Here is a 24,378-nt window from a genome sequence, read left to right on the forward strand (position 1 = left end):
CGTATTTATTAGCATGAGAGCACTGGATAGCTTTGAGCGCACTGGGTATCTTTGAGCGCACTAGATAGCCTTGAGCGTACTGGATAGCATTGAGCGTGCTGGATAGCATTGAGTGTACGGGATAGCATTGAGCGAGCTGGATAGCATTGAACGTAGTGGATAGCATTGAGCGTACCGGATAGCATTGAGTGGGCTGGGTAGCATTGAGCATACTGGATAGCATTGAGAGTATGGGATAGCATTGAGCAGACTGGACAGCATTGGGCTGGCTGTATAGCACTGAGTGAAGTGGACAGCATTGAGCGTAGTGGATAGTCTTGGGCGTACTGGATAGATTTGAGCATACTGGATAGCATTGAGTGGGCTGGACTTCTATGAACAGGCTGCATTGCTTTAAGTGAGCAGCATTGCTTTTAAGTGGGCTGGATATTATTGAGTGGGCTGGATAGTATTGAGGGGGCTGGATAGTATTGAGGGGGCTGGATTGGCATTGAATGGGCTGGATAGCATTGAGTGGGCTGGATAGTATTGCGTGGGCTGGATAGCATTCAGTGGGCTGGATATTATTGAGCGTACTGGACAGCATTGTGTGGGATGGATAGCATTGAGCGTAGTGGATAGGATTGAGCGTGGGGATAGCCTTGAACGTACTGGATAGCTTTGAGCGTATTGGATAGCATTGAGCAAGCTGGATTTCTTTGAACAGGCTGCATTGCTTTAAGTAAGCTGCATTGCTTTGAGTGGGCTGGATATTATTGAGTGGGCTGGATATTATTGAGTGTGCTGAATAGTATTGAGTGGGCTGGATAGTATTGAGTGGGCTGGATAGTATTGAGTGGGCTGGATAGTATTGAGTGGGCTGGATAGTATTGAGTGGGCTAGATAGTATTGAGTGGGCTGGATAGCAGTGAGTGGGCTGGATAGCAGTGAGTGGCCTAGATAGTATTGAGTCTAGTGGATAGGATTGAGCGTACTGATAGCCTTGAGCGTACTGGATAGCTTTGAGTGTACTGGATAGTATTGAGCGGGCTGGATTTCTTTGAACAGGCTGCATTGCTTTAAGTAGGCTGATTGCTTTGAGTGGGCTGGATATTATTGAGTGGGCTGGATATCATTGAGCGGGCTGGATTTCTTTGAACAGGCTGCATTGCTTTAAGAAGGCTGATTGCTTTGAGTGGGCTTGATATTATTGAGTTGGGCTGGATAGTATTGAGGGGGCTGGATTGCATTGAATGGGCTGGATAGCATTGAGTGGGGTGGATAGTATTGAGTGGGCTGGATAGCATTGAGCGGGCTGGATATTATTGAGCGTACTGGACAGCATTGTGTGGGCTGGATAGCATTGAGCGTAGTGGATAGGATTAAGCATGAGGATAGCCTTGAGCGTACTGGATAGCTTTGAGCGTATTGGATAGCATTGAGTGGGCTTGATATCTTTGAACCGGCTGCATTGCTTTAAGTAAGCTGCATTGCTTTGAGTGGGGTGGATATTATTGAGTGGGCTGGATATTATTGAGTGGGCTGGATTGTATGGAGTGGGCTGGATAGTATGGAGTGGGCTGGATAGTACTGAGCGGAGTGGATAATATTGAGTGGGGTGGATAGTATTGAGTGGGTGGGATAGTATTGAATGGGCTGGATAGTATGGAGTGGGCTGGATAGCACTGAGCGGGATGGATAGTATTGAGCGGGATAGATAGTATTGAGTGGGCTGGATAGTATGGAGTGGGCTGGATAGCATTATGTGGGCTGGATAGTACTGAGTGGAGTGGATAATATTGAGTGGGGTGGATAATATTGAGTGGGGTGGATAATATTGAGAGGGCTGGATAGTATTGAGCGGGATGGATAGTATTGAGTGGGCTACATAGAATTGAGTGGGCTGGATATTATTGATTGTACTGGATAGCATTGGGTGGGCTGGATAGTATTGAGCGTACTGGATAGCAATGAGTGGGCTGGATAGTATTGAGTGGGCTGGATATTATTGAGCGTACTGGATAGCATTGGGTGGGCTGGATAGTATTGAGCGTACTGGATAGTATTGAGTGGGCTGGATAGCATTGAGTGGGCTGGTTATTATTGAGTGTACTGGATAGCATTGTGTGGGTTGGATAGTATTGAACATAGTGGATAGGATTGAGCGTAGGGATAGCCTTGAGCGTACTGGATAGCTTATTAGCGTACTGGATAGCATTGAGTGGGCTGGATTGCTTTGAACAGGCTGCATTGCTTTAAGTAGGCTGCATTGCTTTGTGTGGGCCAGATAATATTGAGTGGGCTGGATATTTTTGAGTGGGCTGGATAGTATTGAGTGAGCTGGATAGCATTGAGTGGGCTGGATAGTATTGAGTGGGCTGGATAGCATTCAGCGGGCTGGATAGTATTGAGTGCGCTGGATAGTATTGAGTGGGTTTGATAGCATTGAGTGGGCTGGATAGTATGGAGTGGGCTGGATAGTACTGAGTGGAGTGGATAATATTGAGTGGGCTGGATTGTATTGAGTGGGTGGGATAGTATTGAGTGGGCTGAATAGTATGGAGTGGGCTGGATAGTATGGAGTTGGCTGGATAGTACTGAGTGGAGTGGATAATATTGAGTGGGCTGGATAGTATTGAGTGGGTGGGATAGTATTGAGTGGGCTGGATAGTATGGAGTGGGCTGGATAGTATGGAGTGGGCTGGATAGTATTGGGCGGGATGGATAGTATTGAGTGGACTGGATAGTATTGAGCGGGATGGATAGCATTGAGTGGGCTGGATAGCATTGCGCGGGATGGATAGTATTGAGCGGGATGGATAGTATTGAGTGGGCTTGATACTATTGAGTGGGCTGGATAGTATTGAGCGGGATGGATAGTATTGAGTGGGCTGGATAGTATTGAGCGGGCTGGATAGTATTGAACGGGATGGACAGCACTGAGCGGGATGGATAGTATTGAGTGGACTGGATAATATTGAGCGGGATGGATAGCATTGAGTTGGCTGGATATCATTGAGCGGGATGGATAGTATTGAGTGGACTGGATAGTATTGAGCGGGATGGATAGCATTGAGTGGGCTGGATAGCATTGCGCGGGATGGATAGTATTGAGCGGGATGGATAGTATTGAGTGGGCTAGTTAGCACTGAGCAGGATGGATAGTATTGAGCTGATGGATAGTATTGAGTTAGCTGGATAGCATTGAGCGGGATGGATAGTATTGAGTTGACTGGAAAGCATTGAGCAGGATGGATAGTATTGAGCGGGCTGGATAGTATTGAGCGGGCTGGATAGCATTGAGCGGTATGGATAGTATTGAGTGGACTGGATAGTATCGAACGGGATGGATAGTATTGAGTTAGCTGGATAGCATTGAGCGGGATGGAGAGGATTGAGCGGGATGGATAGTATTGAGTAAGCTGGATAGCATTGAGCGGGATGGATAAGATTGAGGGGACTGGATAGTATTGAGCGGGATGGATATTATTGAGTGGGCTGGATATCATTGAGCGGGCTGGATTTCTTTGAACAGGCTGCATTGCTTTAAGAAGGCTGATTGCTTTGAGTGGGCTTGATATTATTGAGTTGGGCTGGATAGTATTGAGGGGGCTGGATTGCATTGAATGGGCTGGATAGCATTGAGTGGGGTGGATAGTATTGAGTGGGCTGGATAGCATTGAGCGGGCTGGATATTATTGAGCGTACTGGACAGCATTGTGTGGGCTGGATAGCATTGAGCGTAGTGGATAGGATTAAGCATGAGGATAGCCTTGAGCGTACTGGATAGCTTTGAGCGTATTGGATAGCATTGAGTGGGCTTGATATCTTTGAACCGGCTGCATTGCTTTAAGTAAGCTGCATTGCTTTGAGTGGGGTGGATATTATTGAGTGGGCTGGATATTATTGAGTGGGCTGGATTGTATGGAGTGGGCTGGATAGTATGGAGTGGGCTGGATAGTACTGAGCGGAGTGGATAATATTGAGTGGGGTGGATAGTATTGAGTGGGTGGGATAGTATTGAATGGGCTGGATAGTATGGAGTGGGCTGGATAGCACTGAGCGGGATGGATAGTATTGAGCGGGATAGATAGTATTGAGTGGGCTGGATAGTATGGAGTGGGCTGGATAGCATTATGTGGGCTGGATAGTACTGAGTGGAGTGGATAATATTGAGTGGGGTGGATAATATTGAGTGGGGTGGATAATATTGAGAGGGCTGGATAGTATTGAGCGGGATGGATAGTATTGAGTGGGCTACATAGAATTGAGTGGGCTGGATATTATTGATTGTACTGGATAGCATTGGGTGGGCTGGATAGTATTGAGCGTACTGGATAGCAATGAGTGGGCTGGATAGTATTGAGTGGGCTGGATATTATTGAGCGTACTGGATAGCATTGGGTGGGCTGGATAGTATTGAGCGTACTGGATAGTATTGAGTGGGCTGGATAGCATTGAGTGGGCTGGTTATTATTGAGTGTACTGGATAGCATTGTGTGGGTTGGATAGTATTGAACATAGTGGATAGGATTGAGCGTAGGGATAGCCTTGAGCGTACTGGATAGCTTATTAGCGTACTGGATAGCATTGAGTGGGCTGGATTGCTTTGAACAGGCTGCATTGCTTTAAGTAGGCTGCATTGCTTTGTGTGGGCCAGATAATATTGAGTGGGCTGGATATTTTTGAGTGGGCTGGATAGTATTGAGTGAGCTGGATAGCATTGAGTGGGCTGGATAGTATTGAGTGGGCTGGATAGCATTCAGCGGGCTGGATAGTATTGAGTGCGCTGGATAGTATTGAGTGGGTTTGATAGCATTGAGTGGGCTGGATAGTATGGAGTGGGCTGGATAGTACTGAGTGGAGTGGATAATATTGAGTGGGCTGGATTGTATTGAGTGGGTGGGATAGTATTGAGTGGGCTGAATAGTATGGAGTGGGCTGGATAGTATGGAGTTGGCTGGATAGTACTGAGTGGAGTGGATAATATTGAGTGGGCTGGATAGTATTGAGTGGGTGGGATAGTATTGAGTGGGCTGGATAGTATGGAGTGGGCTGGATAGTATGGAGTGGGCTGGATAGTATTGGGCGGGATGGATAGTATTGAGTGGACTGGATAGTATTGAGCGGGATGGATAGCATTGAGTGGGCTGGATAGCATTGCGCGGGATGGATAGTATTGAGCGGGATGGATAGTATTGAGTGGGCTTGATACTATTGAGTGGGCTGGATAGTATTGAGCGGGATGGATAGTATTGAGTGGGCTGGATAGTATTGAGCGGGCTGGATAGTATTGAACGGGATGGACAGCACTGAGCGGGATGGATAGTATTGAGTGGACTGGATAATATTGAGCGGGATGGATAGCATTGAGTTGGCTGGATATCATTGAGCGGGATGGATAGTATTGAGTGGACTGGATAGTATTGAGCGGGATGGATAGCATTGAGTGGGCTGGATAGCATTGCGCGGGATGGATAGTATTGAGCGGGATGGATAGTATTGAGTGGGCTAGTTAGCACTGAGCAGGATGGATAGTATTGAGCTGATGGATAGTATTGAGTTAGCTGGATAGCATTGAGCGGGATGGATAGTATTGAGTTGACTGGAAAGCATTGAGCAGGATGGATAGTATTGAGCGGGCTGGATAGTATTGAGCGGGCTGGATAGCATTGAGCGGTATGGATAGTATTGAGTGGACTGGATAGTATCGAACGGGATGGATAGTATTGAGTTAGCTGGATAGCATTGAGCGGGATGGAGAGGATTGAGCGGGATGGATAGTATTGAGTAAGCTGGATAGCATTGAGCGGGATGGATAAGATTGAGGGGACTGGATAGTATTGAGCGGGATGGATAGTATTGAGTTAGCTGGATAGCATTGAGCGGGATGGATAGTATTGAGCGGGACGGATAGTATTGAGCGGGATGGATAGTATTGAGTAAGCTGGATAGCATTGAGCGGGATGGATAAGATTGAGGGGACTGGATAATATTGTGCGGGATGGATAGTATGGAGTTAGCTGGATAGCATTGAGCGGGATGGATAGTATTGAGTGGACTGGATAGTATTGAGCGGGATGGATAGTATTGAGTGGGCTTGATAGCATTGAGTGGGCTGGATAGTATGGAGTGGGCTGGACAGTACTGAGTGGAGTGGATAATATTGAGTGGGCTGGATAGTATTGAGTGGGTGGGATAGCATTGAGTGGGCTGAATAGTATGGAGTGGGCTGGATAGTATGGAGTGGGCTGGATAGTACTGACTGGAGTGGATAATATTGAGTGGGCTGGATAGTATTGAGTGGGCTGGATAGTATTGAGTGGGCTTGATAGCATTGAGTGGGCTGGATAGTATGGAGTGGGCTGGACAGTACTGAGTGGAGTGGATAATATTGAGTGGGCTGGATAGTATTGAGTGGGTGGGATAGCATTGAGTGGGCTGAATAGTATGGAGTGGGCTGGATAGTATGGAGTGGGCTGGATAGTACTGACTGGAGTGGATAATATTGAGTGGGCTGGATAGTATTGAGTGGGTGGGATAGTATTGAGTGGGCTGGATGGTATTGAGCGGGATGGATAGCACTGAGCGGGATGGATAGTATTGAGTGGACTGGATAGTATTGAGTGGGATAGATGGCATTGAGTGGGCTGGATAGCATTGAGCGGGATGGATAGTATTGAGTGGGCTGGATGGTATAGAGCGGGATGGATAGCACTGAGCGGGAAGGATAGTATTGAGTGGACTGGATAGTATTGAGCGGGATGGATATCATTGAGTGGGCTGGATAACATTGAGCGGGATGGATAGTATTGAGCGGGTTGGATAGCATTGAGTGGGCTGGATAGTATGGAGTGGGCTGGATAGTACTGAGTGGAGTGGATAATATTGAGTGGGCTGGATAGTATTGAGTGGGTGGGATAGTATTGAGTGGGCTGAATAGTATGGAGTGGGCTGGATAGTATGGAGTGGGCTGGATAGTACTGAGTGGAGTGGATAATATTGAGTGGGCTGGATAGTATTGAGTGGGTGGGATAGGATTGAGTGGGCTGGATAGTATGGAGTGGGCTGGATAGTATGGAGTGGGCTGGATAGCACTGAGCGGGATGGATAGTATTGAGCGGGATAGATAGTATTGAGTGGGCTGGATAGTATTGAGCACGCTGGATAACATTGAGCTAACTGGATAGCATTGAGTGGACTGGATAGTATTGAGTGGGCTGGATAGCATTGAGCGGGATGGATAGTATTGAGTGGGCTGGATGGTATTGAGCGGGATGGATAGCACTGAGCGGGATGGATAGTATTGAGTGGACTGGATAGTATTGAGCGGGATGGATAGCATTGAGTGGGCTGGATAGCATTGAGCGGGATGGATAGTATTGAGTGGGCTGGATGGTATAGAGCGGGATGGATAGCACTGAGCGGGAAGGATAGTATTGAGTGGACTGGATAGTATTGAGCGGGATGGATAGCATTGAGCGGGCTGGATAGCATTGAGCGGGATGGATAGTATTGAGCGGGTTGGATAGTATTGAGTGGACTGGATAGTATTCAGTGTGCTGGATAGTATTGAGCGGGATGGATAGTATTGAGTGGACTGGATAGTATTGAGCACGCTGGATAACATTGAGCTAACTGGATAGCATTGAGTGGACTGGATAGTATTGAGTGGGCAGGATAGCATTGAGCGGGATGGATAGTATAGAGTGGGCTGGATGGTATTGAGCGGGATGGATAGCATGAGCGGGATGGATAGTATTGAGTGGACTGGATAGTATTGAGCGGGATGGATAGCATTGTGTGGGCTGGATAGCATTGAGCGGGATGGATAGTATTGAGTGGGCTGGATGGTATAGAGCGGGATGGATAGCACTGAGCGGGAAGGATAGTATTGAGTGGACTGGATAGTATTGAGCGGGATGGATAGCATTGAGTGGGCTGGATAGCATTGAGCGGGATGGATAGTATTGAGCGGGTTGGATAGTATTGAGTGGGCTGGATAGTATTGAGCGGGATGGATAGTATTGAGTGGACTGGATAGTATTGAGCGGGATGGATAGCATTGGGTGGTCTGGACAGCATTGAGCGGGATGGATAGTATTGAGCGGGATGGATAGTATTGAGCGGGTTGGATAGTATTGAGTGGACTGGATGGTATTGAGTGGGCTGGATAGTATTGAGTGGGCTGGATAGCATTGAGCGGATTAGATAGTATTGAGCGGGATGGATAGTATTGAGTGGGCTGGATAGCATTGAGCAGGATGGATAGTATTGAGTGGGCTGGAGAGTATTGAGTGGGCTGGATAGTATTGAGTGGGCTGGATAGTATTGAGCTGGCTGGATAGCATTGAGTGGGCAGGATAGTATTGAGTGGGCTGAATAGTATTGAGTGGGCTGGATAGTATTGAGTGGGCTGGATAGTATTGAGCGGGATGGATAGCATTGAGTGGGCTTGATAGTATTGAGTGGGCTGGATAGTATTGTGCGGGATGGATAGTATTGAGTGGGCTGGATAGTATTGAGCGGGCTGGATAGTATTGAACGGGATGGATAGCACTGAGCGGGATGGATAGTATTGAGTGGACTGGATAATATTGAGCGGGATTGATAGCATTGAGTTGGCTGGATATCATTGCGCGGGATGGATAGTATTGAGTGGGCTGGATAGCATTGAGCAGGATGGATAGTATTGAGTGGGCTGGCTAGTATTGAGTGGGCTGGATAGTATTGAGTGGGCTGGATAGTATTGAGTGGGCTGGATAGTATTGAGTGGGCTGGATAGTATTGAGTGGGCTGGATAGTATTGAGCGGGCTGGATAGTATTGAGTGGGCTGGATAGTATTGAGCGGGATGGATAGCATTGAGTGGGCTTGATAGTATTGAGTGGGCTGGATAGTATTGAGCGGGAAGGATAGTATTGAGTGGGCTGGATAGTATTGAGCGGGCTGGATAGTATTGAACGGGATGGATAGCACTGAGCGGGATGGATAGTATTGAGCGGGATGGACAGTATTGAGTGGACTGGATAGTATTGAGCGGGATGGATAGCACTGAGTGGGCTGGATAGCATTGAACGGGATGGATAGTATTGAGCGGGATGGATAGTATTGAGTGGGCTGGTTAGCACTGAGCAGGATGGATAGTATTGAGCTGATGGATAGTATTGAGTTAGCTGGATAGCATTGAGCGGGATGGATAGTATTGAGTTGACTGGAAAGCATTGAGCAGGATGGATAGTATTGAGCGGGCTGGATAGTATTGAGCCGGCTGGATAGCATTGAGCGGTATGGATAGTATTGAGTGGACTGGATAGTATCGAACGGGATGGATAGTATTGAGTTAGCTGGATAGCATTGAGCGGGATGGATAGTATTGAGCGGGATGGATAGTATTGAGTTAGCTGGATAGCATTGAGCGGGATGGATAGTATTGAGTGGACTTGATAGTATTGAGCGGGATGGATAGCATTGAGTGGGCTGGGTAGCATTGAGTGGGATGGATAGTATTGAGCGGGCTGGATAGTATTGAGTGGACTGGATAGCATTGAGCAGGATGGATAGTATTGAGCGGGTTGGATAGTATTGAGCGGGATGGATAGCATTGAGCGGGATGGGTAGTATTGAGCGGGATGGATAGTATTGAGTTAGCTGGATTGCATTGAGCGGGATGGATAGCATTGAGCGGGATGGATAGTATTGAGCGGGATGGATAGTATTGAGCGGGATGGATAGTATAGAGTGGACTGGATAGTATTGAGCGGGATGGATAGCATTGAGTGGGCTGGATAGCATTGAGCGGGATGGATAGTATTGAGCGGGATGGATAGCATTGAGCGGGATGGATAGCATTGAGCCGGATGGATAGTATTCAGTGGGCTGGATAGAATTGAGTGGGATGGATAGTATCGAGTGGGCTGGATAGCATTGAGCGGGATGGATAGTATTGAGTGGGCTCGATAGCATTGAGCGGGATGGATAGTATTGAGCGGGTTGGATAGTATTAAGCGGGTTGGATAGTATTGAGTGGGCTGGACAGCATTGAGCGGGATGGATAGTATTGAGTGGGCTGGATAGCACTGAATGGACTGTATAGTATTGAGTGGGCTGGATAGTATTGAGTGGGCTGGATAGTATTGAACGGGATGGATAGCACTGAGCGGGATGGATAGTATTGAGTGGACTGGATATTATTGAGCGGGATGGATAGCATTGAGTGTGCTGGATATCATTGAGCGGGATGGATAGTATTGAGTGGACTGGATAGTATTGAGCTGATGGATAATATTGAGTTGACTGGAAAGCATTGAGCAGGATGGATAGTATTGAGCGGGATGGATAGTATTGAGCGGGCTGGATAGCATTGAGCGGGATGGATAGTATTGAGTGGACTGGATAGTATTGAACGGGATGGATAGTATTGAGTTAGCTGGATAGCATTTAGCGGGATGGATAGTATTGAGCGGGATGGATAGTATTGAGCGGGATGGATAAGATTGAGTGGACTGGATAGTATTGAGCGGGATGGATAGCATTGAGTGTGCTGGATATCATTGAGCGGGATGGATAGTATTGAGCTGGATGGATAGTATTGAGCGGGCTGGATAGCATTGAGAGGGATTGATAGTATTGAGTGGACTGGATAGTATTGAGCGGGATGGATAGTATTGAGTTAGCTGGATAGCATTGAGCGGGATGGATAGTATTGAGCGGGAAGGATAGTATTGAGTTAGCTGGATAGCATTGTGCGGGATGGATAGTATTGAGTGTGCTGGATAGCATTGAGCGGACTGGATAGTATTGAGCGGGATGGATAGTATTGAGCGGGATGGATAGTCTTGTGTTAGCTGGATAGCATTGAGCGGGATGGATAGTATTGAGCGGGATGGATAGTATTGAGTTAGCTGGATAGCATTGAGCGGGATGGATAGCATTGAGCGGGATGGATAGTATTGAGCGGGATGGATAGTATTGAGTTAGCTGGATAGCATTGAGCGGGATGGATAGTATTGAGCGGGATGGATAGTATTGAGTTAGCTGGATAGCATTGAGCGGGATCGATAGTATTGAGTTAGCTGGATAGCATTGAGCGGGATGGATAGTATTGAGTGTGCTGGATAGCATTGAGTGGACTGGATAGTATTGAGCGGGATGGATAGTATTGAGCGGGATGGACAGTATTGAGATAGCTGGATAGCATTGAGCGGGATGGATAGTATTGAGCGGGATGGATAGTATTGAGTTAGCTGGATAGCATTGAGCGGGATGCATAGCATTGAGCGGGATGGATAGTATTGAGCGGCATGGATAATATTGAGTTAGCTGGATAGCATTGAGCGGGATGGATAGTATTGAGTGGACTGGATAGTATTGAGCGGGATGGATAGTATTGAGCGGGATGGATAGTATTGAGCGGGATGGATAGTATTGAGTGGACTGGATAGTATTGAGCGGGATGGATAGCATTGAGTGGGCTGGATAGCATTGAGCGGGATGGATAGTATTGAGCGGGCTGGATAGTATTGAGTGGACTGGATAGCATTGAGCGGGATGGATAGTATTGAGCGGGTTGGATAGTATTGAGCGGGATAGATAGCATTGAGCGGGATGGATAGTATTGAGCGGGATGGATAGTATTGAGTTAGCTGGATAGCATTGAGCGGGATGGATAGCATTGAGCGGGATGGATAGCATTGAGCGGGATGGATAGTATTGAGCGGGATGGATAGTATTGAGTTAGCTGGATAGTATTGAGCGGGATGGATAGCATTGAGCGGGATGGATAGTATTGAGCGGGATAGATAGTATTGAGTTAGCTGGATAGTATTGAGCGGGATGGATAGTATTGAGTGGACTGGATAGTATTGAGCGGGATGGATAGTATTGGGCGGGATGGATAGTATTGAGTGGACTGGATAGTATTGAGCGGGATGGATAGCATTGAGCGGGATGGATAGTATTGAGCGGGTTGGATAGTATTGAGCGGGTTGGATAGTATTGAATGGGCTGGATAGCATTGAGCGGGATGGATAGTATTGAGCGGGTTGGATAGTATTGAGCGGGTTGGATAGTATTGAGTGGGCTGGATAGCATTGAGTGCGATGGATAGTATTGAGTGGGCTGGATAGCACTGAATGGGCTGTATAGTATTGGATTGAATTGGACGCGCTGGATTGCTTCGAATGTGCGTGGGTGTAGCTATGAATGCTTTGAGCACCCTGTCAAATTTGATATCAAATTAATTGCCAATTATGTGAAATTGCAATTGAAAAAATTGAGTACACTTGCAGGCAAAAATGATGTTCGAATTTTTTGGGTCAGATAGGCCAAAATGGTGTCTCAGGGAATGAAGAAATCTATGGAGCGGGTGGGAATGTGGAGTTGACGGCCAATATCAGCCGTGATCATATTAAAGAGCAGAGCTGGCTCGATGAGCTAAACGATCCACTCCTGCTCTTACTTCTTGAGTTCTTATGAACCTTGGACTTTCTAATTCATATTGGACCACCTTCAGCCACTAATTATCCAAGCAAGCACCTTTTGGGAGTTTCTTTTGTACTGAGGTAGGAGCAGGCACAGATCTTTTGGATGTCGCCTGTCTGAGTTACTGCTCGGAATGAACGTGCTGTGGACATCGACACTTTTAATGTTCCCAAATCACATTGCGCTTTTAATTTGTAGAAATCTTCCACGGTGCATGTTTTGCAGTAAATCTTCTTTCGTCTGACTTTATTTCACTGCCAGTGCGGAGAAAGTTGTCATCAAATTATTTACCTGAAAACCTCCAAAGGATTTATTGAACTCAATATTCTCTTGAACATGAAAATGATTCTTTTCATTTATTGGTAAAAACTTGCTGAATTAACTGCAAAGTGAGATGCTGCTGGTGATCGTATGAGTCTCATTTAGAAACACAAATGACACAATCATGACACCGCTGTGTCTATCCTACAGTCTCGGAATCACGTTGAAAGATTAGTGCTGATAAGGCATTATTGACCAAATCCCTCGGGACCTGGGTTGTGCTTACAGTGATCAGCCAACACTCATTTTACTTAAAGGCACACTGTCCTCATGGAAATGTGTGCAGCGAACCATTTTTTTTCAGCCCATTGATCTATATGTCAGCCGCAGTTACGCATTAATGTTCACGCTTCTGGATTAGGCGGTTGGGGGTTCTAGCCCTACTTCAGGAGTTGGGCATATAATTTGGGCTGATTGGAATACTGAGGGAGCTCTGGATTGTTAAGGGGACACCAACAAAGAAGCTAAACTGTTTATTCCATTATTTTTTTGTTCTTGCGCATTTGCTGTGCAGAAAGCGACAGCCAGTGCCCAATCACAGCTGAGCCGGTACTGACCAGGAATGGATTGCCCCTATTCGGCAATTAAACGCTGCCCTTGTCAGCCGAGTTGAGCCAGGCCTCATTTATCCTCCACAATGCCCCCTCGCTGCTATTACCTGTCTCCAGGTGTTTCCTCCGTCTGACGAAATGAACATGCCGCCAGAGTGACTTTCCTCGTCCGTGATCAGCTCGGAGCCGATGTTGCCTGAAAGTCAAGCAAAGCCACCAAGGGTCAGTCACGGTTAGCAGAAACAACCCGAGGCCGCAACTCAGTGATCTCGAAAAACCATGAAACCGTGGACGAAAGAATGAAAGGCTTGCATTTACATGGCACCGCCCACCTCTCCAGGTGCGCCAGAGTCATTTCCCTCCCCATCTCCAAGTCATTCATCTGTCCTTTTTTCTGATGTGTATGTTGTAGACCCCATTATAAATCACCGACCCAGCCCCGGTAAAAGGTCACTGGCCTGAAAGGTCAACTCTGTTTCTCCCTCCACACAGGCTGAGAATTCCCAGCAGTTTCTGGTAATTAATTCACGTTCCCAACTTGTCAGTTTGGAAATTTTATTGGGGTAGTAGAAAAAGAATTACCTGGAGGGTCACGTCAGGGAACATCTTAACAAGGAACGTTTAGGCAGCCCCTGCCTCAGAATCACCCTCTTAGCTGTTTGGAGATGTCTCCTCCACTATGCTTACCCGAGTGTCAGAGGGCATCCAACGGCCACACAGGGGGCAGCCTCTTCCCGCACACTTCCCACCTATTCCAGTGAACTGGCAGAATGCCACAGAAGTCAGCCAGTTAAAAGTTAGCCTCATAGTTTCTTGCTCACCCGAGACACTATCCGATATCAGGGGTTTCCTACTGAAAATCTACCCGCCATTAAGGTTACTGCTCACCATTCCCCTCATGTGTTTTCTTAATACATTCATGGGATGTGGCCGTTGCTGGCTGCCGTTGCCCTTGAACTGTGTGGCTTGCTAGGCCGTTTCGGAGGGCATTTAAGAGTCTAATTTGATTTTGGGGACTCATTGTAATATTTGTTACAGGAGAGGGCATTTTATCTGCTTCCCCTGTGACATAGTAGACCATAGTCTGTGGAACAAAGGGTTATCAGAAATCAGGGGCGGGATTATCCGACCCCCCCCCCGCTGGGTCGGAGAATCGCCGGGGGTCGGCGTGAATCCCGCCCCCGCCGGCCGCCGAAGAATATCTCCGGCCCTCCAAAAGTCGACGAGTCGTGCCGCCCGCCCCGGAGAATGGCAGGGACCGGCGTGACTCAATGGGCCCCGGGGCTGCCCGAAGTCTCCGGCCCGCGATGGGCCGAAGTCCCGCTGGATTTTTGCCGGTCCCGCCGGCGTGGATCAGACTAGGTCCCTTACCGGCGGGCTCTGGGGTCCTGGGGGGGGCGCGCGGGGTGATCTGGCCCCGGGGGGGTGCCCCCACGGTGGCCTGGCTCGCAATCGGGGCCCACCGATCGGCGGGCGGGCCTGTGCCGTGGGGGCACTCTTTTACTACGCGTCGGCCGTGTCAGCCTCCGCGATGGCCGATGCATAGGTGACCCCCACCCTGCGCATGTGCCGGGGCGTCGTGGCGCGGTTGCGGCGATTATCCGGCCCGGCACGGGGCTCGGAGAATTGCGCCCGAGGAGACAAAGAAGTCCTGAGGAAATTCAACAACTGAAGGCACAAATTCCACCAGCGGAGCAATGGATATTGGAGATCCACTTGCAGATCGGGTCAATAAGCCTCATTCAGCTCGTATCTCAAGGGGAAAATGGTGTGGAAAGCAAACAACTCTGAAAAACGCCAATTAGCATCTCAAGGACGGCTGAAGTGTGAACAGGTGTTGCACCACGTGTGTGGAGTTGAGTTTTCAATGCAGCTCAATGTTTGAGATTCCAAATGCCACATTGATAGCATTCCGGAACTGTACATGGGCAGAACAGTTTGATTTTGGAGGTGTGTGTGTGGGGGGAGGGGGGGGGGCATCCACTGAATTGCGTTCGAGGAGATCACTAGTTTTGGCCACGGGTGAAGGTGAATTCAGAGTCCACTGTATTGGCCAGTCCTTGCTGCCCAGGTGACAGATGACCAGTCAAGAGAGGTAGCATGGCTGCCAAACAATTGCTCCCAACCTAAATCACTATAATGGAAAAGGGCGGAGGAAGGCATTTTGTTCAGGGAGGGGCAAAATTGCCTTTGTCACACTCCAAACTGCCCTGGGAGCGGAGATGTTTACATAAGGTAGAAAGGTGTTTTGTTTTCCAGCACTAATTCCTCTTGTCTGGCTTTGCCCAGAAGGAAAAAACAGTTCGGGCCATTATTCATATGTCCCGGTGTTCACTGGTGTTCCATTTTAAGGTGCACAACACCAGTTTGGAGCAGTATTCCTAATTCCTAGCTTTTAGTGTTTGTTTTTAGTCTGGGTTTTCCCCTTTCAACCAAAGTGGAGCAATGTAAATGTTTCTTGAAGGGCACGGTAAAAAAAATTCTCAACAGATCAAAGAAAAACGTGCTCTATACTTTGAATGCATTCAGTACCTGAAGCCACGATGATACCGGGTGCCGAGTCCTTGCTGCCTATATTTCCGGAGGTGTAGGGATTCTGCGCCACGTTCAAGTGTAGATTCAATGAACAATATGGCTGCAATCAAAAAGGAGTTAATTATTTTTTTTAAATATTTTTATTCAAGGCATTTTACATACATATATGAAAATATCAAAATATCAAACATCAACAAGAACAGAAACCACAAGCCCCCAAACCTCCCCGATACCAACACCCCAAATCACTCTGCCTTCACAGTTTTCCCCCATATCCCCCCCACCCCACCCCACCCCCACTCCGTTGACCCACCCCACCCCACCCCCACTCCGTTGACCCCTCAATTCACCTTGAAGAAATCAATGAATGGTTTCCACTTCCGGGTGAACGCCTCCGAACGCCTCCGGCCCCCACAAGGCAAACTTGACCTTCTCCAAATGCAGGCATTCTGCTAGGTCACTCACCCATGCCCCGCCTTCGGCGGCTCCGAGTCCCACCAGCACAACAAGATCCGTCTCCAGGCTATCAGAGAGGCAAAGGCCACTACATCAGCCTCTCTTCCCACCTGGACTCCTGGGTCTTCTAGCACATCGAATATCGCCACCACCAGACTCTGGGCCACCCCACACCCAAAATTTCGGACATCATGTCCGAGGACCCCCACCAGAACCCCCCCAACCTCGGACACGGTCGCCAGAACATGTGGACGGGATTCGCACCACCCTCCCTGCACACCGCCCACACCGATCCTCCACCCCTGCAAAGAACCAGCTCATCCTCGCAACCGTCACGTGGGTCCTATGCGCCACCTTAAACTGGATGAAGCTTAACCTCGCACACGACGAGGGTGCGTTCACCCTCCACAGGGCCTCCTTCCACGTCCAGGCCCTCACCTCCCTCCCCAGCTCCCCCTCCCATTTATACTTAATCTCCTCCACCCGAGTGCCCTCCCTCTCCTTCAACTCACTGCAGATATTCAACACCCTCCCCTCGCCAATAGCATCCTACGACAGAGCTTGTCCTGCAACACCGGAAGGACAGCACCTCTCTCCTCACAAAATCCCTCACCTGCAGGCAGCTAAAACCATTCCCTTTTGGCAACTCATACATTCCCTCCAACTATTCCAGACCTGCTAACAATCCCCCTATAAACAAATCCCAAAAGTCTTTAAAATCATTTCTGGCACATTCACAATGCTGTTATGGGCGAGGCATTTTCAGAACCCCAAAATGTATCATGGAGTTCAACCAACCTCTCCCTTTAATGAATTTGTTACTTTTCCCAGCACACGGCTTTTTCCTTAGGTGTGGGATTACAATTATGCACACGTGGGTTTTTTAAAACACAAAACACTGTTTATTCCATAAACTCAACTTAACATCTTAAATAAACCTTGGATCTCTTAACACACCTTACTTCAAAGATAACTCAGAAAATATTGCAACAATAAATAACTCCTTAAAATGTTCCTTCCAACTTCCAAGAGACTTAACACCTTTAAACAGTATCACATCAGGTTAAAGGATATATATATTTTCTGTAGAATGGCAGAGATATATTGGCTTGGTTGATTTCAGCTCCAGCACCTTGCTTTCTTCGTGCAGCTTTCTGGACACAAACAGACACACACAAACTGCTTTTAAAACTGGCTTTCTCCCTCCAAGCAACTCACAGCAAACCAGAACTTCTCAAGCTACTGTCTCAAACTGGCTTTCTCCTTTTAATCAGCTCACAGCAAAACAGCCAGGCACTTTTAAACTGCTCTCAGCAAAACCAGCCAGGCACTTTTTCAAAACTGAAAATAAAAACCTGCAAAATGGCTGACCTGAGCTGAGCTCCACCCACTCTATGACATCACTGTTTTCTTTAAGGTACGTTGCTTAAACATCCAGTTCTTAAAGGCACTCTCGCATGACACCTCCTACCCCCCCAAGAAAAAAAACCCCATCAACTTCAAGATGGTTTCATTGTTCACTTTTGCACCATCCACTAAGAAATGTACACAGTAAATATACCTTTTCGTTTAAAAAAAAAACAACACACGCAAACAGGTATAATAATATAGTCCATTTTTCTTTGTTCTTCTTCCTCCAACCGAAATCTTTCTTGATTGACAGCCTCTTTGAGCAAAGTCTCTGCACGATCCATCCATTCCTCTACTCCTCGACATTTCTCTTTAGAATCAGATACTTTAGTTCAATCTGACCACAGAGTCCCTTGCAATTCTCCAATACAGGAGCATTGGTTACCACAGCTTTCAGGCAGTCAAATGCCTGTTAAATGTCCGCTGTCCATTGACATTTTTTAGCTTTTTTTAGCAAGTCCATCAGTGGAGTAATCACGCCACAAAACTTTTGCACAAAGGTTTGATCAAATTAATTCATGCTAAGAAACCGCATTAATTCCCTTCGTCTGGAGGGTATCGGAAACTCCTCAAGGAAAGTGATTCGGGCTTCTCCAAATTCACTTTTCGCTAGGTTTATCACCAAACCCGCCTCCTGAAGTCGATCGAAGAACTCCATATGATGTTTTAAATGTTCTTTCCATGTCTGGAAGTTGGAAATAAAAGCAGATTGTTCCACTTTCTCCATGCAATCCTTCAATGGTGGGACAGGATAAGAGTCCGTTCTTGTAACTGCATTCACCTTTCTATAGTCCACACACAACCGTTGGGTACCTTCTGGTTTAGGTACCATCACTGTGGGTGAGCTCCATTGGCTGCAACCCACTTCAATTATGCCATTTTTAAGCATACTCTCAATCTCTTTGTTAACCTGTGCCAATTTTAAAGGATTAAGTCTATATGGATATTGTTTGATAGGAACAGCATTTCCCACATCTACATCATGTATAGCCATTTTAGTACTTCACAATTTATCGCTACAAACTTGGGATATCAATAACTCTTTAAGGTGAGTTTGTTTTTCCTCTGGACGGTAACGTAACAATTCATCCCAATTTTTAAGAACACCCTCATTTTCCAATTTAATTTGAGGTATGTCAAATTCGCAGTCACCTGGATTTGTTTTGTCACTTTGAGTTAGAATCATTAAAACCTCCTTTTTCTCTCCTTCCCTTTCAAAGTACCTTTTAAGCATATTCACATGACACACTCGGTGAGTCTTCCTTCTATCTGGTGTTTTTACCACATAATTCACCTCACTTAATTTCCTTTCAATCTGATACGGTCCACAAAACCTAGCTTTTAAAGGCTCCCCTACCACTGGTAACCATACTAAAACTTTATCCCCACTGACAAAACTACGAACTTTGGATTTCTTGTCCGCTACCCGTTTCATCACATTTTGTGCAACTTTCAAATGTTGTCCAGCCAATTCACCTGCTCTATTTAATCGTTCCCTAAAATTTGACAAGTAATCCAATAGTGTAATTTCCGATTTCTCATCCACCAATTTTTCCTTAATCAATTTAAGTGGTCCTCTTATCTCATGACCAAAAATTTGTTCAAAAGGACTACATCTGGTAGACTAATTCGGTGCATCCCTAATTGCAAACAATACGAATGGAATTCCTTTATCCCAATCCTCTGGTTAATCTTGACAATAAGCCCTCAACATTGTCTTTAATGTCTGATGCCACCTTTCTAACGCTCCCTGCGATTCTGGATGGTACGCAGTTGATTTAAATTGTTTTATTCCTAAGCTATCCATAACTTCTTTGAATAACTTTGAAGTAAAATTTGTTCCTTGATCCGATTGAATTTCTGTGGGTAGTCCATATCTAGTAAAGAATTTAAGTAACTCCTCCACAATCCTTTTAGCTGTAATATTACATACTGGAATGGCCTCTGGAAACCTAGTAGACACATCCATTACAGTCAAAAGATATTGATTCCCACTTTTTGTTTTAGGAAGCAGTCCTGCACAATCAATTAGGACCCTTGTAAAAGGTTCCTCAAATGCTGGAATGGGTATTAAGGGCGCTGATTTTATCACTGCTTGAGGTTTCCCTATCACTTGACATGTGTGACATGATTGACAAAATTCAACTACATCTTTATGTAGTCCAGGCCAATAAAAATGTTTCTGGATTTTAGCTTGAGCTTTCCTTATTCCCAAATGACCTCCCACTGATACCTCATGTGCAACTCGCAACACCTCCTTTCTATACGGCAATACTACTTGATGAACTTCTGCCCACTTTTCATCCGCCTGCATATGTACAGGTCTCCATTTTCTCATCAAGACATCATTTTTACAGTAATAACACTCTGGTATACTCTCAGATTCCTCTTCCGTATATGCTTTCTGATATATCCGTTATATTTCTACATCTTTCTATTGTATCTCCGCCAATTTTCCTGAACTAAAAATATCCGCCTCATCCTCCACCTGCTCTTGTTCTTTTTCAACCATCTGATCAAAAATTGTTTATGATAATTGCACTTCAACTTCATCTTCACTCTTTGATTTCTCCTCTTGCCTTAACCTGTGACTTTGCGACCTTGTTACTGCACAATCTGGAGAAATCCCAGGATATTCATCCTTCAACACTTCAGTTGACTGATTTTTCCAATAGCTTATCAACCACAGTAGGCATCACTCCCACCTGCGATCCAGCTATATCACTACCCAAGATAAACTGTATTCCTGGACAAGATAGTTTATCTAGTACACCTACTACCACTTCACCACTCTTCAATGGACTTTCCAACCTTACCTTATATAATGGAACGCTACTCCTCTCACCCTGAATTCCACAGATCACCATCTTTTCTGGCAACATTCTTCCCAAACTACATAATTCCTCATCTCTTACCATTAAAGATTGACTAGCCCCTGTATCTCTTAAAATTGTGACTTCTTTACCTGCTCCTCCTGATACACATGAGTAAACTTTACCCACACAAGCAAATTCTTTAAAGACATCTGGCACCTTCTTAACAATTACTTCTTGAACAGGCTGCACAATCGCTTGCATCTCCTTCGCTTCCCTTGGGCTTTCCTTTACCACTCTAACAAACCCCACTGTCTTATCCTGTTTTACCACATCAGCCTTCCCAGTGCTTTTCTTCAACCACCAACACTGTGACTTTAAATGGACTAGTTTATTACAGTGAAAACATTTGAATCTTTTCATTTCTTTTCCACCCTCCTGGATTTATTTTTTATTCTGAGGTACACTCTCTTTATTGTCTCCCATCAGATCACCTTTACCTTTACCACTTGAGTATTTCTCATGTCCCCAGTTTCTATCCCTCATCGGCTGAAACTGATGTCGGAAACCAATCTTTGATTTATGAACTAATTCATAATCATCTGCCATTTCCGCTGCTAATCTCGCAGTTTTAACCCTCTGTTTTTCGACATGAGTTCTCACTACATCAGGAATTGAATTTTTAAACTCCTCCAAAAGTATAATTTCTCTGAGAGCTTCATACGTTTGGTCTATTTTCAAAGCGCTCATCCACCTATCAAAATTACTCTGTTTGAGCCTTTCAAACTCCATGTATGTTTGACCAAATTCTTTCCTTAAATTTCTAAACCTTTGTCTGTCAGCTTCAGGCACTAGCTCATATGCACTTAAGATGGATTTCTTCACCTCCTCATACGTTCCAGATACCTCCTCCGGTAGTGATGCAAACACTTCACTAGCTCTACCTACCAGTTTTGTTTGAATCGGTAACACCCACATGTCCTGTGGCCATTTCATTTGTTTAGCTACCTTCTCAAATGAAATGAAAAAGGCTTCCACTTACTACTCGTCAAACCTTGGCAATGTTTGGACATATTTAAATAGATTCTCACCACGTCTTCGACTATGATGCTCTGTCTCATTATCCTCATCCATCTGTACGTTTCCCTTTACTTCTGCCAATTTTAACTGATTGTCATGTTTCATGGCCATTTTCTGAAGTTCAAACTCCCTCTCCTTATCTTTTTCCCTGATCTGTATCTCCATTTTTCTTTTTGTTCTGCTAGGGCTATTCTTTCTTTTCTCCTTTCTTCTCTCTCCTTTTCTTTTTCCTCTCTCTTGCTTTCTCTTTCTTTTTCCTCTCTCTCTCTTTCTCTTTCTTTTCCTCTCTCTCACTCTCGTATGCCAGCCGCTTTAATTCTTTCTCATGTTCCATTTGTTTAATTTGCAACTGAATTTTTGCCATTTCCAATGAGTCAAACTCTATCTCAGGCAACTTTAAATGCTTAACCACCGCCATAATTACCTCATCTTTTCGCATTTTGTCAGGTAATGTTAACTGCAATGTTCTTGCCAAATCTAACAGTCTGCTTTTCGTTTCTGTCCGTAAAGTACTACGTGTGACATTCTCCACCCCCAAAACCTTCTGAGCCTCTGAAAGAGCCATTGTTCACAACACTCTCCCCACTTAAACTAAAATACCACGCCGGAAAAGCAACAATCCTTCACTGTCTTTAAGTTCACAAAAGCCAATCCAATAGATAGACTTTTATCCCCTTCGAGCCCCCAATTGTTATGGGCGAGGCGTTTTCAGAACCCCAAAATGTATCATGGAGTTCAATCAACCTCTCCCTTTAATGTATTTGTTGCTTTTCCTAGCACCTGGCTTTTTCCTTAGGTGTGGGATTACAATTATGGACACATGGGTTTTTTAAACACAAAACACTGTTTATTCCATGAACTCAACTTAACATCTTAAATAAACATTGGATCTCTTAACACCCCTTACTTCAAAGATAACTCAGAAAATATTGCAACAATAAATAACTCCTTAAAATGTTCCTTCCAACTTCCAAGAGACTTAACACCTTTAAACAGTATCACATCAGGTTAAAGGATATATATATTTTCTGTAGAATGGCAGAGATATATTAACTTGGTTGATTTCAGCTCCAGCACCTTGCTTTCTTCGTGCAGCTCTCTGGACACAAACAGACACACACAAACTGCTTTTTAAACTGGCTTTCTCCCTCCAAACAACTCACAGCAAACCAGAACTTCTCAAGCTGCTGTCTCAAATTGGCTTTCTCCTTTTAATCAACGCACAGCAAAACAGTCAGGCACTTTTAAACTGCTCTCAGCAAAACCAGCTGAGGAACCTGGACCTTTTAAGATGTGACCAGCCTGAATTTTCCCAGTCTTACTGAACTGGGGACACAGTATCCATGATAGGGAGATCCACTGGCTTTGATTGATATCAATTGGCAAGAACTTAAACCTCTCGGTTCTCCCTCGTGTATTCTGTTTGCACCATGCATTAAAAATTAACTTGACCAAGTTGTAAAGATGATTGTGTTTAATGGTGTGTTTTTATTCCTTCATGATTTGGCGCCAGCGCAGTGGGATGAAGTGTGGAGGATTGTTGTGGCTCTATATTGTTCGTGCTTTGAACGCTCACTTCAGATGAAAATGTTCAAAGGGAGACCGAGGCTCTGGGACTTAGAGCCAGGTGATGGGATCATCGCTATGAAAATGATGGCACCATTGCCCTTGCCGCCAAAGCCTAATGTGAGAGAATAATGAAACAGAACTTCTGTTATTACATAGAACATAGAACGTACAGTGCAGAAGGAGGCCATTCGGCCCATCGAGTCTGCACTGACCCACTTAAACCCTCACTTCCACCCTATCCCTGTAACCCAATAATCCCTCCTAACCTTTCTGGTCACTAAAGGCAATTTAGCATGGCCAATCCACCTAACCTGCACGTCTGTGGACTGTGGGAGGAAACCGGAGCACCCGGAGGAAACCCACGCAGACACGGGGAGAAAGTGCAGACTCCGCACAGACAGTGACCCAGCGGGGAATCGAACCTGGGGCCCTGGCGCTGTGAAGCCACAGTGCTATCCTCTTGTGCTACCGTGCTGCCCTTATTGTTCCACGTAGATGAGGGCCTATGGCCTCCATCTTTGAAATTCTCTTTGGAGGAGAGTGGGAGTAAAATTCACCAAGGTAGTCCATCACAGGTGATCTCCCGGCGCTTAATGTGGAAGAAACGGCGTTTCTCTCTGTACCAACTAAAGATAACATTGCCTCATAAAAAATTGTAGGCGTCACATTTAAATAGCCATTACTGAAAAAAGAGAACTTGCCTTCATCTAGGGCCTTTCATGTCCTCAGACATCATCTTAAAGTGCTTCACAGCCATTGCCTTACTTTTGAAAAGTCGTCACTGTTGTTATGGTAACCAGAATTTTTTTTCATTGCTTGCTGCTCAGCAATGAACTATGATGTTAAAGTTGTACTCAACATTTCCCCCTCTATTACTAAACACAAAACTGATGCCATCTCCATGAATCAATGTTGTAACGTGGTCTTTTTGCAGGGGGGGAGGGGGAGAGGGGGAAGAGCGGGGCGGGGGAGGGTTAATACACTCTCCCAGAAAGTCACATGAATCAGTTTTGGCAGGGTAAGAAGTCTTACAACACCAGGCTAAAGTCCAACGGGTTTATTTGAAATCACTAGCTTTTGGAGCATGGCTCCTTCGTCAGGCGAGTCATCACTCACATGGGCAGTGGCCCATCCGGGTCCCGCCCCCTTTCCGGGACACCCCCCACCCCACCACCACCCCCC

At 45.9% G+C, this 24,378-nt stretch overlaps 1 protein-coding gene across 2 annotated transcripts in view; it reads right to left on the reverse strand.

The window, feature by feature from the left end:
• Positions 1–24,378, reverse strand: part of LOC140393265 (VPS10 domain-containing receptor SorCS1-like) — a 1,354,213-nt gene that overhangs the window by 254,708 nt on the left and 1,075,127 nt on the right. For both annotated transcript variants that reach the window (XM_072479549.1, XM_072479548.1), the window contains exons 11-12: positions 15,866–15,968; positions 13,441–13,529 (exon numbers count right to left, since the gene is read on the reverse strand). In XM_072479549.1, the coding sequence (XP_072335650.1) occupies positions 13,441–13,529; positions 15,866–15,968 (192 nt within the window). The remainder of the gene's footprint in view (positions 1–13,440; positions 13,530–15,865; positions 15,969–24,378) is intronic.

This window comes from Scyliorhinus torazame, chromosome 16 (genome assembly GCF_047496885.1).
Source record: "Scyliorhinus torazame isolate Kashiwa2021f chromosome 16, sScyTor2.1, whole genome shotgun sequence".
Classification (NCBI taxonomy): Eukaryota; Metazoa; Chordata; class Chondrichthyes; order Carcharhiniformes; family Scyliorhinidae; genus Scyliorhinus; species Scyliorhinus torazame.